At 43.4% G+C, this 13,900-nt stretch overlaps 1 protein-coding gene across 1 annotated transcript; it reads left to right on the forward strand.

Moving 5' to 3' along the window:
* Nucleotides 1–7,579: 7,579 nt before the first annotated feature.
* LOC308140879 (galactose-3-O-sulfotransferase 2-like) lies at nucleotides 7,580–8,362 on the forward strand (the record flags this gene model as incomplete). Its single annotated transcript, XM_080510839.1, has 1 exon — nucleotides 7,580–8,362. One exon carries the CDS (start codon nucleotides 7,580–7,582, stop codon nucleotides 8,360–8,362), a length of 783 nt encoding a protein of 260 aa, XP_080366965.1.
* Between the last annotated feature and the right edge of the window lie 5,538 nt (nucleotides 8,363–13,900).

The raw sequence follows: 13,900 nt of genomic DNA on the forward strand, positions 1-13,900 counted from the left end.
CCATTTCCTTGTTTGTTTTAATGTTGTTGGGTTTGTTTTCTGGACGAAATCTAAATGTTTGATGGGTTTGACAGGCTGTATCTGGCAGCACGGATCACTGATTGTTTATAACTGAAGAACCTGCTGGACCTGCTACTCAGTCAATGAGCAGACTTTAAAAAAAAAAAAAAAAGTTTGGCACGTAGCTCCAATTAATACCTAAACCATGAGATCCTCTAAACCAGTGTTTTTCAACCACTGTGCCGCGGCACACTGGTGTACCGCGAGATATAGTCAGGTGTGCCGTGGGAAATTATCCAATTTCACATTTTTTCCTAAAAAACACACTGCTCTCACAGCCGTTATCCCTGTAAGAGCAGTGTGTGCAGAGTAATCATGTATAAATACGTTTCGCCAATAGATGGCAGCAAAGAATTTTGCCGGTGAAATCAAAACTTGACAGACGTCAGTCTCCCATCTCGTATCGGCGGCAGTGATGGAGAAGTTTTTGAAAAGAAAGACTGCTCACTCCGAACTGGACCCCGGACAAAATGAGCCCGGGCCTTCAACTGAGCCAGATGAAGGCCCCAGTATGAGTGGAGTTAAAAAAAAAAGCAAAGACGGCGAGCTCGAGCAAGACCTCTGGCGCGAGGCAATACGACGAAAGCTATCTTTCATTTGGATTTACTTTCACCGGGGCTGCAACTACACCGTCACCATTGTGCCTGGTGTGTGGTGAAAAGTTATCCAACAGCTGCATGGTCCCAAGCAAACTTAAACGCCATCTCCAAACAAAACATCCGTCGCTTCAAAACAAGAATGTGGACCATTTTCTTCGCCTGCGTGAACACACAGAGAAACAGGCAACTTTCATGAAAACGACCACAAAGGTAAATGAGAGAGCCCTTAAAGCGAGTTACCATGTTGCTGAACTTGTTGCTAAAACTAAAAAATCCCACACTGTGGCAGAGACATTAATACTACCTGCCTGCAAAGCCATTGTGAATGAGATGCTAGGACCTGAAGCAGCTAAAGAAATAGCCAAAGTTCCTCTCTCAGATAACACAATTTCCAGACGTATTGATGATATGTCTGCAGACATCGAAAGTGTGGTTTTGGAAAAGATCCGTATCAGTAATAAATTTGCATTGCAACTTGATGAATCCACTGACATTTGTGGGCATGCTCAACTATTGGCCAATGTGCGTTTTGTGGGTAGAGACGCAATCAAAGAAAACTTCCTATTCTGTAAGGTATTGCCAGAAAAAACAACAGGAGAGGAAATTTTTCGGGTCACATCGGAATACCTTGAAAAAGGAGGACTTAAGTGGGAAGACTGCACGAGTGTCTGCACAGATGGAGCTGCTGCTATGGTCGGGCGCACCAAGGGCTTTGTAAGCAGAGCTAAGGAGAGAAACCCAAATATGATTCTTTGGCATTGTTTTTTACATCGAGAGACCCTCGTAGCGAAGACTTTATCAGCAGACCTATTTCCTGTGTTGGACGATGTTGTGCGCATGGTGAACTTTGTTAAGTCACGACCTCTGAAAGGACGTATATTTGCATCTTTGTGTGAAGAAATGGGAGCGGAGCACAAAACCTTGCTGTTCCATACGGAGGTCCGATGGTTGTCGCGTGGCAAAGTGCTCGCCTGGGTGTACGAGCTGCGAGAGGAACTTAAAACGTTTCTGACAAATGAGAAGTCCGACTACGCAGCGCTGCTTGCAAGTGATGAGTGGTGTGCAAAGCTGGCATACCTGGCAGATGAATCATCCAGGGACCATGAAATGAAAACATGCTCACAAGTACAGATCAAATAAATGGATTCCGTTCAAAGGTGCACCTCTGGCAACAACATGTGAAAAGTGACAACCTTGACATGTCCCCACTCACCAAGAAAGTGCAAGCTGATGTGAACACTGCTGCATTGTGTGAGGTAATAGTTAAACATTTGAAAACTCTTGAGGAGAGGATGTCATTTTATTTCTCTTCAACCTCAACTGAGAACCTTGACTGGGTCAGGGACCCATACAGCTCAGCATCAGTTGGAAAGGACATGACTTTACAGGAGCAGGAGGAACTAACTGAACTGAAACAAAATCGTGGTCTAAAGCTAAGATTTGCTGATCTGCCTTTGAACAGTTTTTGGTTGGCTACTGCCAAGGAGTACCCCATTCTAGCAAACAAAGCAATTTTGACATCCCCATTTTCCACCACATATCTGTGTGAGGTTAGCTTTTCAAGCCTGACTGCTATAAAAACTAAAAGCAGAGAGAAACTGAGAGCTGTTGAGGAAGAGCTTCGTGTTTGTCTGTCTTCTATTCCTGCCAGGAAATCAGCTCTCTGCTCATCCAAACAGGCCCAGGTTTCACATTGAGTGTGTAAAAATAAAAAAAGAAATTGGGAAATACTGTTTTGTCGGTATTTATTTGATTCCTGTTGATAAAACTTTGATGAGAGTGACTTTATATTGTTAATAGAGCCTACAGAGTTTCACATTTTAACATTTTCGGGTGGTAGTGTGCCTCGACATTTTTCCAAAGAAAAAAATGTGCCTTGGCTCAAAAAAGGCTGTCATGCTAGCAATGTCCCTGCGTACTTTGTGACGTCAAAATTGTCATCCCCTCCCGGACGCGAATATCCACTCTGTCCTGCGGCGGTGGTCCGCGCGCAGCCCAAATTTTGCGACTGCGCGTACTGTACGCTCCTGAATGTGCCGACTGCGCATGCGCCAGTCCCGACCTACCTTCTCGTTGACGTGAGGTCGCCATTGTCAATGCTCGGCATCCTTGACGACGGGGAAACGTGGCCCAATGCGCATGCATGGAACGCGCGCTGCTGCGAGTCCAGAAAAGTCGAACATGACAACAAACGTGTGCGTCCCACAGACATGAGTGGACACGAGCGTACTCGCGACACGAGCGCCAGAGGTAGCATGACAGCGCCTTAAGGCTTTTATCGCTTCTTTAACCACAGATATGGTGCTTATATACAAAGAAACCAAATCGTGATCAGAGATTACATTACTATGGTATCTGCATGACACATAGGTCACTTTTCCATCTGACATACCGATATGTCTATCACTGGTGCGAGAAAAGAAAAGAAAACTTGTGTGACAACTTATCCTCATTGCTTTTACACAGCCTCTTGACATGAACACAGCCAGCACCAAAAACGTCTCAGACATACATATACCCCACAACAAATCTCTGTGTGGTTTTTTTGTGTTTTTTTTATGTCTGTAGATTTCGGTTGCGACGGCGTCGCTCTGTGTTCATCATCCTCATCTTGCTGGTGGTCTGTTTCACCATCTTCACCTTTGACATCATTCCTTCCAGGTAACGTCACATCACCATCCCTGTATGTTACCAAACTTTTCCTCTTCATTATCACAATGATTTTACTGTTTTTAATCAGCCTATCTCAGTGTACATGTATGAATTGCATTACAACAAAACTGAGATTATACCTTTTCAATTGTTTTTATCATATTTCTAAATATTAGGAAGAACGGACACAACAATAACAACAAACCACCACCACCATAGACACAATACATGTAGATGGCTCATTATGTGTTTTATAGGGGGGTGGGGGGGTGGACACTGCAATTCAACCTGGAGTATCCATGGAGGGCAGCAACAATGTTGGCACAGCAGCCAACAAGGGGTGCCACAAGGTTCAATTCTTGGCCTTACCCTTTTCCCCTCCATATGCTGCCACATGTATATACCAGAGCAGCCAACAGAAAGTGAGGCACTCAGAAGTGTTTCCAGCTGTAGGAGGGACATTAAGGAGTGGCTCTCATCTAACGCTTTACTTTCAAACAAGGACAAATCAGAATGTATTACAGCTCAGGGTACTGATACTGACAAGTATAAGTACAATGACTTTGAAACAAGCGGTCAAAAATCTCAGGGCAATTTTCTCTGGAAGCGAATATGGATCAAAAATAAATTTGAAATGTATTTACGGAAAATACTTTTCATTCACATGAAAATTGCATTTTTTTGACTCGTGGATGATATTAATAATCAATCATCCAAACTACATTTATGTTTTCTTCTTCAAGACTGCTTATTCTGTGACTTAATTCAAAATAAAAAAGAGAAAGACTTTTAAGATTTTATTTTCAAAAGATTCTCCAGCAAATAGTGACCAAAACTCAAAAATTAAAAAGTATGGGCAGATATGCTTTTTCATATCCAGGTTTTTACTGCATTATTTGACTAATAAATAAAATTAATAACACATCATCCAAACTACATTATCGCGTTCTTCTTTAGGTTGCACACTTTATGACAGTATTCAAAATAAACACAAAGAAGAGATCGCTTTTTTGTTTTCAGGCCCGCCCCACAAAGCATTTATCACAATTCAATTCAACTTGCCATTCCCAAGCGGGGCAGCAGAGTGAGCTCAGTGGCTGCTCTTCTTCTGCCTTGCATCTGAGTGGTGAAACCAGGAAATTGAGAATACAATGTGGGTCCAGAGGAGGTTGTGGAAATGGAGTCCAAGTGGACCTTGTTCAAGACCTCCATTGTGGAAGCAGCTCTGCACAGCTTTTGCTGGAAGCTCGCCAGTGCCTGTCATGGTGGCAAACCAAAGAAACACTGGTGATATCAGCGGTCCAGGAGGCTGTCGAGCTGGAGAAGGAGGCCTTTAGAGCCGAGTTGGCTCAGGGGACTTTGGACTCAGCAGACAGGCATTAGTGGGCTAAAAGGGCTGCAACTGTAGCAGTTGCAGAAGCAAAGTCTGTGGGATGGGAGGAGTTTGGTGAGGCCATGGAGAGGGACTTTCGGTTGGCCTTAAAGAGGTTCTGGAGCACTACTCGGTGGCTCAGGAAAGGTAGGAGAGGTCTAGGTCAACCTCTGATCTCGAATGAGGAGATCTTCCGGAGTGGGAAGGAACACTTTGACGATCTCCTGAACCCGGGGGACATGTTTCCCTCACAAGAGGCGGGGCCTGAGGCCTCTGGCATGGCCCCATCCACTTCCTTGGTGGAGGTCACCAAGGTGGTCAAAAAAGTCCTTGGTGGCCCCAGGAGTGGACAAGAGACACCCGAAGCTGTTGAAGGCCCTGGATATTGTGGGACTGTCCTGATTGACATGCCTCTACAGTATTGCATGGACTCAGGTGCAGTACCATTCAACAAGCAGATCATGGTGGTGGTCCCCATTTTCAAAAAGGGACCAGAGATGTGTGCCGATTATGGGGCCATCACACTTCTCAGCCTCCCTGGGAAAGTCTATGCAGGGGTACAAGAAAGGATATGCCAACCGATAGTAGAACTTCAGATACAAGAGGATCAATGTGGATTCTGTCTTGGCTGTGGAACAACAGACCAGCTCTTCACCCTCTCACAGATTATCGAGGGAGCGTGGGAGTTTATCAATCCAGTCTACATGTGTCTTGATGGACTTGGAGAAGGCTTATGACTTTAAGATATTTTGTGGGAGGTGCTAAAGGAGTGCAGAGCCCGGAACCTCTGCAGCAGGCAATCCAGTCTTTGTACTCCCAGTGTGAGAGCTGCGTCCATATACTTGGCACAAAGACAAAAAAAATTTTCTTTTTAGTTCTGTCATAAAAAGTGAAATGTAATAAAGAAAAACAAAATGCAGTTTGGACAATGTATTATAAATTTAATTTATGAGTCAAATAATGCAGTTGCTAAATAACGTCTTTATTTTTACACTTTAACACTTAAACTGGCACACCCAGAAAGTCACAGTAACTTACTCCTGATGACCTCAAAAAAGGAATTGGGTCTCGGCAAAAGGACAAATTTACTGATAGTGTTTACAATGTGTGATGATTGATTGATCTGTTTATGTACTTCTAATTCTACAGTGTCCTTTTGAAGCTTTTTGCCCTCGATAGTAGAACTGCAGTGAAATACTTGAGGATAAATGACGACACCAAAGAACCTCGTCCTCAGAAGGATGGTCCTCCTCCTCCACTGGTTCAGCAGAACTTCAGACTCCAACAGGAAAAACACCCCACAGATCATCCACCTCCTATTCAGGGGTTCCAGCAGGAAGACGACTTATTGGAGGTCAAAAGTCAAAATGAGGCAGCTGGAAATCAGTCCAATGACGGGCTTCTGGAAAGAAGGAAACAAAACCCCCCAAAATCCTGCCAACCAAAATCTCACATTGTTTTTCTGAAGACACACAAAACAGCAAGCAGCACTGTCCAAAACATCCTGTACCGGTATGGTGACAACAAGGGGTTAATCTTCGCCTTGCCCCACTACGGAGGACACTTGCTGGCTTACCCGAAATATTTTGACACCAAGTTCGTAGCAAAGAAAGACCTGACAGATTTTGACATTCTATGCAACCACATGAGGTTCAGAAAATCTGAGGTGAGCTTCTTCACAAAATTATTCTAAATTAACTTTTATTGTTGCCATGAGTGCTTGACTGTGAATTACTAGTCTAGATTGTGTGTCAATGTAAACATCACTGTTGTGTTCCTCACAAAAAATCAGAACCTTTGAAAGTAGAGGAGGTATATTACAAGTTTCTCTCAATAAAATCCAAAAGTTACCTTGGAACGCATATCTTCCGTTACTTTAGTCTACCTCTGTTCAGCCTGTCTTGATCATTTTGCTCAGATGGTGACAGGGACTCGGCCAGAGGACCTTAACATATGACACAACAAACAGACTCGGTCTTGGCAGTTCATTCACATCTTAGTGTTTGGTATCCGGGTAATTGATTGAATAGGCAAAGATAAGAACAGGGAAAATCTGAGATGTGGCAAAAAGCAGACAATTGTCAAAACCACATGAAGACTAATTTGAAGAACTCAACAAAACTTGATTAATGGCTGGAACGAGGCTCAGCATCTGATGATGGAAAACTACTGACAATCAAGTGAAGTCCTTTATTTGTCAAAAACAACAATTATCTACAGTATAATGTGCAGTGAAATGTTTTAAGTACCTGATTCGCACAGAAGCAACTTTCTTTGGGATGGAAGCATATAAATAAAAATCTATGACAACAGCACACTATATGACATTAATAATAATAAATAGAATTAAGGAACACAAAAGATAAAAATAGATAAAGGTCCATATGGGTAGACCAGTGTCTAATAGTATAAATGAACAGTACATAGAATGAAATTTGCCAGGTCTATTCTTCTTGGTTCAGCACGCGTAGATTGTGGCTGGGCTCACTGAGAATCTTCCTGGCCTTGAACCTGCATCGTTTCTTGTACCGGTAAATGTCCTGGTTGCAAGTTCCACATGTTTCACTTTTGGATACCCTTTCTTCAAAAAAACAGAATGGTGAAGCAACAGACCCAATACCAAATTATAAATCTGACAGAGGTTTAAAACATTGACAGAATGTCCTGAATATGAAAAGGACTGTTTTGTCTCTAAGTGTCTGTAAACCACTTTAATCAAAGGAGCCAGTGTGGTAAAATATCTTGCTGAAGGTACAACCCTCAGCAAGACACTGATAAATGAGTGTTGTGTATTTCAGACCTGTATTACACAAAGCATCATATACAGTACGTCTCTCTCTCTATGTTTTTGTATTAATCTTTGTTACTTTGTGTTCTGTTCCAGGTGGAAAAACTGATGCCCAAAGATTCCTTCTACTTTTCTATTCTGAGAGATCCTGTATCTTTAATGGAGTCTGCTTTTATGTTCTTCAGGACCATTAAAGCCTTCCGCACATTCAGATCCCTGGATGAATTCCTAGACCATGGCCAGAATAATGTATCAGTGAACCACAACTATGCTCACAACACTCTTGCTTTTGACCTCGGCTATGACAACACTGCCACAGCTGACACCTCAGGCCTGGAGACGATAGTTAACAAAGTGATTGCTGGCATAGAAAAGGACTTCCACCTGATTCTGATCACTGAATACTTTGATGAGTCCATGATCTTGCTCAAGCATGCTCTCTGCTGGTCCCTGGATGATGTTGTTTCCTTTAAGGTCAACAGTCGCGCTAGCCAAAGTCTTAGGCCTGTTTCAAATATAACTGCTGAGAAAATCAAGAGATGGAACATTTTAGACTGGAGGATTTATCAACACTTTAACACCACCTTCTGGAACAAAGTGAGAAGTCTGGTTGGCGAAGAGGAGATGAAGCTTGAAGTTTCTCAACTGAAGGAACTACAAGCCAAGTTATCAAACACCTGCTTGGAAGGTGGACATGCTGTCAACCAAAAGGAGGTAAAAGACAAGACAGTGAAGCCTGTCCATGGTTCACCAGTGGTGATTCAGGGTTATAACCTCAATCCCGAATTGGAGATTCAAACCAAAGAAAAATGCCAAAGAATGATAACTCCAGAACTACAGTACACAAGACGTTTGTATGGACAGCAGTTCAAAAAACAAACCATGAGGTGATTAAAATAAATCAATAAACATTGGAACCCGGCCTTCAGCCCGCTGGTTCCTCCAGGTCCTTTGATCCTATACTTGGTTGTTTCAAAAGGGTCTCAAGACAGCAAGATACCTTTTACTATATGTTTATCAAAGAAATTAAAGATAGCCATATGCAATGTGCAGCACTGGACCCAGAACATCTCATGCAGGAAGACATGCAGAGTGTCCAACTTCTGTGGTTTGACATTTTTCTTCTGGGCGGAGCCACACCCCGACCATAGGTTGGGCTTCAGTGCAATTGGTCATGGCGTTTGTTGCCAACCAAACTCAAACGACTTTAATCAATGTGTGTCATGAAAGCTGTGTGTCTATGATATTATCTGGAGTAGCTGAGTCCTGTCTCTTTTGCTCTACCATCATACATCCGGCTGAGAGCAGAACAACAGTCTACAGCATACACATAAACCATGATCATAGTAGTGTCAATGTCATGTCCTTCATAACAGCCAACAGTTATTTACAATTTACTTATTAATCCAGAGCAAATCAGAATAATTATTGCTGTGACACTTGTTGGGGTTTCATCGGACCACAGAAAAGTTTCACTCATTTGTGATGATTAGAATATTGGATTTGCGACTGTAAACCAATACCTGGCTGCAGAACCTCACAGCAGGGTTCCCACACTACCCCTCTTCCCTCTCAGGGCATATTGACTGCCCCCACTGAAAGCCCCAGACATTAGCAATGGCTCCCAGGATCAGACTGCACTATCTGTGAGGTCACAACAGGGTCAAAGGTCAGTCTTCACATGGACTGCCCCTTCCAGGATGCACCAACCTTTGCAAAGCCTTTGGTGAGCCCTCACTCACTCTCTTCGTCCCCTGGTCTTCCATGGTACAGGACCTGGAACTGCTAACAGAGAAAAGGCCTGACCCCAGAACGCCTCAATTCCTAGAGCACCACAGCCAGAGGCCAGCACCCAGCATCCAGCACCCAGCATCCAGCACCCAGCATCCAGCATCCAGCATCCAGCATCCAGCATCCAGCATCCAGCATCCAGCACCCAACATCTAGCAAACCCTAACCCACCAAAGACAAACACACCAGAAAGCCCATTCAAGGAAGAGCACAGCGAGCTCACTGAACTCTTTCTGCTTTTCCACACAGTAGGCAGAACAAAGCTTCATCACAGATTTTGAACGACTATCCTCAACCAGCTTCTTCTTCCTCTTCTGCACAATGCAGCAAAACCAGAGTTAGTACGGAGGTGCTAACTACAAACTGAAGAAGCCAATCAGCTCCCCCCAGCTTGGACAACAAACCAATTCTTTCGTCAAAGACACTAAGGAAATGTAGAAACTCCTGGGCATTAGTTTGTTAAACAATTGTTTAATATCCATGAAGATGTGTTGTTTCTATTACTTATGATTTAGTTCTACTTGTGATATTAGGAGTATTTCACAACCTGTAACTCAATTGTAGCCAGGCCCGCCCCTCCCTACACGCAGAACACGCGCTGTGCGTAGGGCCCCGCGATCCATGGGGGCCCCCATTTTGCGCAAGTGAATTGAATTTCCCTCATGATCAATAAAGTATCATCGTTCTCTGCAAATGCGCAAAGGATGCACCTGCATTTTGCCGAGAGGCGCGTAGAGCCACCAAGTCAGCCCGAGGCAGGAGAGAGAGAGAGAGAGAGAGAGAGAGAGAGAGAGAAAGAGACGCAATGATTGAAAGCGCGAAGCTTCACCATCTGACCAATCAGCGGTCAGATGGGCCGGCAGGCAGTTGTTTACAGGTAGAAAGTAGAGAGAGAGAGAGAGAGAGAGAGAGAGAGAGAGAGAGAGAGAGAGAGAGAGAGAGAGAGAGATGGCTTCCAAATGTCAATACGATTCGGGAGCTAGCAAAAGAAAGAAAAAGTCCAAACAAGGAGAGGCTCGTGCTTCACTTGAAGGTGGGGATGTTGTTGAAATAAAAAAGACGTGTGCATCTGTAAAGTTCTTGTTCCACTGTTGATAGAGGCTGTTCATTTGATTCGTTAGTAATTGTAATTTATTATTATTGTTGTTGTTGTTGTTGTTGTTGTTGTTGTTATTATTATGTTATTGGAAGGGGGGCCCCAAAATAAAATCCTGCTTAGGGCCCCCACTTGGCCAGGAGCGGCCCTGATTGTAGCCATGCCTCACACCAACACAGGGTCTGCATGCTAATCTTTGTTTTACTAATTTCTTAACCTGCAATCCTTCACAAATCACATCAAAGACAACAACAAACCAACAACAGAGCACCAGCTGACAACTCCACAAGCAAATTACATTCACATAAACTTAATTTATTTATTTTATTTTTTATTTATAGTACTGTATTAATTCCCAGAGGGGAAATTCATTTGCCAATTCTCCCATCGGTATCAGCCGTACAGAACGGCGCTTGGGGAAGCTGGGGGTGGCAGAGGGAATTTTTGGGAATTAACAAAGATGCCTTTAACAAAGATGCACTCAGGAAGCAGAAATGTAAGTCGGGCTTCTTTACCCTTTGTTCTATGGAACACACGGTCAAGACCTCAGCTGGCCATCTTGCTGCTCTGGTAACCACCATTTTGAATGTAGTTTCTTGTGATCTGCCATTTTGTTTGTACTTCTCTCATTCTCTCCACACCTCCATCTCTCCATCTCACACACTCACACACACATATACACACTAAGCTGTGTAGTTAGTTAGAATAGATCTGTGTGTTTTGTTTTGTTTGTAAATAAATATAATTTTCAAGACCACTCTTGTTGTCTTATTAATGTGCATAGTCGTGAATGAAATGTCAATCTCTTGAAACAAACTCTGAAATTCTTCAGAGTGTACCATTGATTTTGGTAATTATTATTAACCTAACTGTTGGTTCAAATTCCAAATTAATGGTTTAGTATATCTTATTAGACATATATTACCAAATTCCTGTTAAACAGGTGGTTCCCAGAAGTTATGATACATATCAGATCCCAATACTTTTGTTCATAATTAATAATGAATAGGATCTGGTTAGGCCCCCAGTTTATATCCCACTTCTGGAAGGAGTTCTGTGCTCTCATCGGCCTCCCCGAGTCTCTCCATGAGGCTTCCACCCTCAGGCTAACGGACAGACTGTGTGAGTCAACCAAGTCCTGGAGACCGGCCTTCGTCTTCTGTCCCACCAACAACTCTCCTCCTGGTCCAAAAACATCATCTGGGTGGAGTGTGTGCACAACTCTCTTCCCTCTGCATCTACTGGACTCATCAGAGTCCTCTGAGCAGAGAGGGGGGAGAATTTGCATGGAACTGCAGTTTCTGCAGTACCCCTGCTGATTGTGAAGCTCAGGCAGACTCATGAATCACATTTCACATTTCATGACTGTGTATCATGACAAACATCTGTCACCCCCCTAGGTTTTTTAGTGTGAATCAGTTTATTTGTTCAGGTTAGACAGTATTTAAAAGACACAGCGAACTCAATAACTCTAAACATCTGGCAAACCACCAACCATCTCATGCCCGACACATCATCACACAAATGAATGTTGGGAAAACCAAACAAAAAATAGAATGTTTTGTGTTAGTTAAGTCAAAATATCTACTAAAACACCAACCACCTCATGAACTCAAAGGGAAACAGAGAGGACAATGCTTATCTTTATTTAAGTTACCACAACAAACCCAAAGCTGCCAATCACAACAAAACCTTTGTGATGTTTCAGCATCAGCTTCAGGCTCTGTGATGAATCTTTGTTCTGTTTGGGAGATGGGGAAGCAGAAATAGTTCTGTCAGCTGTGGTCTTCCTTGAATAGGCTTCCAGGGGGAAATGGTCTATTCATCTACGGTGGGTTAGGGTTTGCTGGCTGCTGAGTGGTGGGTGCTGAGTGCTGGATGTGGAGTCCTGGATGCTAGATGCTCGATTCTGAGTGCTGGATGCTGGGTGCTGGATGCTTGATGTTGGGTGCTGGATACTGGACACTGGGTGCTGGATGCCAGATGTGGGGTGCTGGATGGTGGAAATGGGGTGCTGGGTGCTGGGTGCTGGATGCCGGATGCCGAATGTGGGGTGCTGGTTGTTGGATGCTGCACGCTGGATGCTGAGTGCTTGATGATGGATATGGGGTGCTGAGTGCTGGATGCTGGATGCTGGATGCTAGGTGCTCGGTGCTGGATGCTGCGTGCTGGATACCAGATGTGGGGTGCTGGTTGTTGGATGCTGAGTGCTGGAAACTGGGTGCGAGATGCTGGGTGTTTTGACCTCACAGATAGCGCAGTCACTAAGTCCTGGGAGGCATTACTAATGTCTGGGGCTGCAGTGGGGGCAGTGGCGGCAGTCAATGTGGCCTGAGAGGGAAGAGGGGTGGGAACTCTACTGTGAGGTCCTGCAGGAATGTGTTGGTTGACAGTCGCAAATCCAAACTTTCAATCATCACAAATGAATGAAACTTTTCTGTCGTCCAATGAAACCCCAACGAGTGTCACAACTATAATTATACTGGTTTGCTCTGGATGATGAAGTAAATTGCTTATAACGGCTTGTTGTTGTGAAGGATATTACACTGACAATACTATGACACTGAAAATTGGACAGTTTATTCTAACAGGACATTCTAATTAGTGTTCTTCTCTCAGCCTGACCTATGATGGTAGAACAAGAGAGATAGGACTCAGCTGCTCCGGATAACAACATAGACATACAACATAGACAACAACATGTTTGTGTTTCCCCCTGGGGAGGAATAGAGCTCTCTACTAACCACACAGCTTTCATGATACACATTGATTAAAGTCATATGATTTTGGTTGTCAAGATATGCCATGACCAAGTTGACCAATTGTGCTTGAAGCCCAACCTATGCTCGGGGGTGTAACTCCACCCAGAAGAAAAATGTTGAACCACAGAAGTTGGAGACTCTGCTCATCCTAATGCATAAGGCGTTCAGGGTCCAGCACTGCACGTTGCATTTCGCTATCTTTATATTCTTTGATGAATAAATGGTAAAAGGTATCTCACTGTCTGAGACACTTTAAACACTACAAAAAAATTTGATGACGTATCCTGTCTCATGTTCCGTCTCAGATTTGATGTTTTGGGCAATTCATTGACAGCCAAGTGTCACACCAATAGTTAAACTGTCTCTCAATGATGATGTTTAAAAATTGGTCATATTTGCTTACTGTGGCATTTTTATTACTTTTTTTAATGACGTGTTGAGTTGTTTTTTGGAACTGCTTTCCATACAAACGTTTTACGTTCTGCATTGCTGGAATTATCATTCTTTGGCATTTTTCTTTGGTTTGAATGTCTAAGTTGGGATTGAGGTTATAACCCTGAATAATCGCTGATCCATGATGGATGGGCTTCAGTCTTGTCTTTTACCTCCATTGCATTGACAGCCTGTCCACCTTCCAAGCAGGTGTTTGATAACTTGGCTCGGCGCTCCTTCAGTTGAGAAACTTCAAGCTTCATCTCCTCTTCTCCAACCAGACTTCTCACTTTGTTCCAGAAGGTGGTGTTAAAGTGTTGATAAATCCTCCAGTCTAAAATGTTCCAT

This window comes from Blennius ocellaris (assembly GCF_963422515.1).
Source record: "Blennius ocellaris genome assembly, chromosome: 2".
In the NCBI taxonomy this organism is placed as follows: domain Eukaryota; kingdom Metazoa; phylum Chordata; class Actinopteri; order Blenniiformes; family Blenniidae; genus Blennius; species Blennius ocellaris.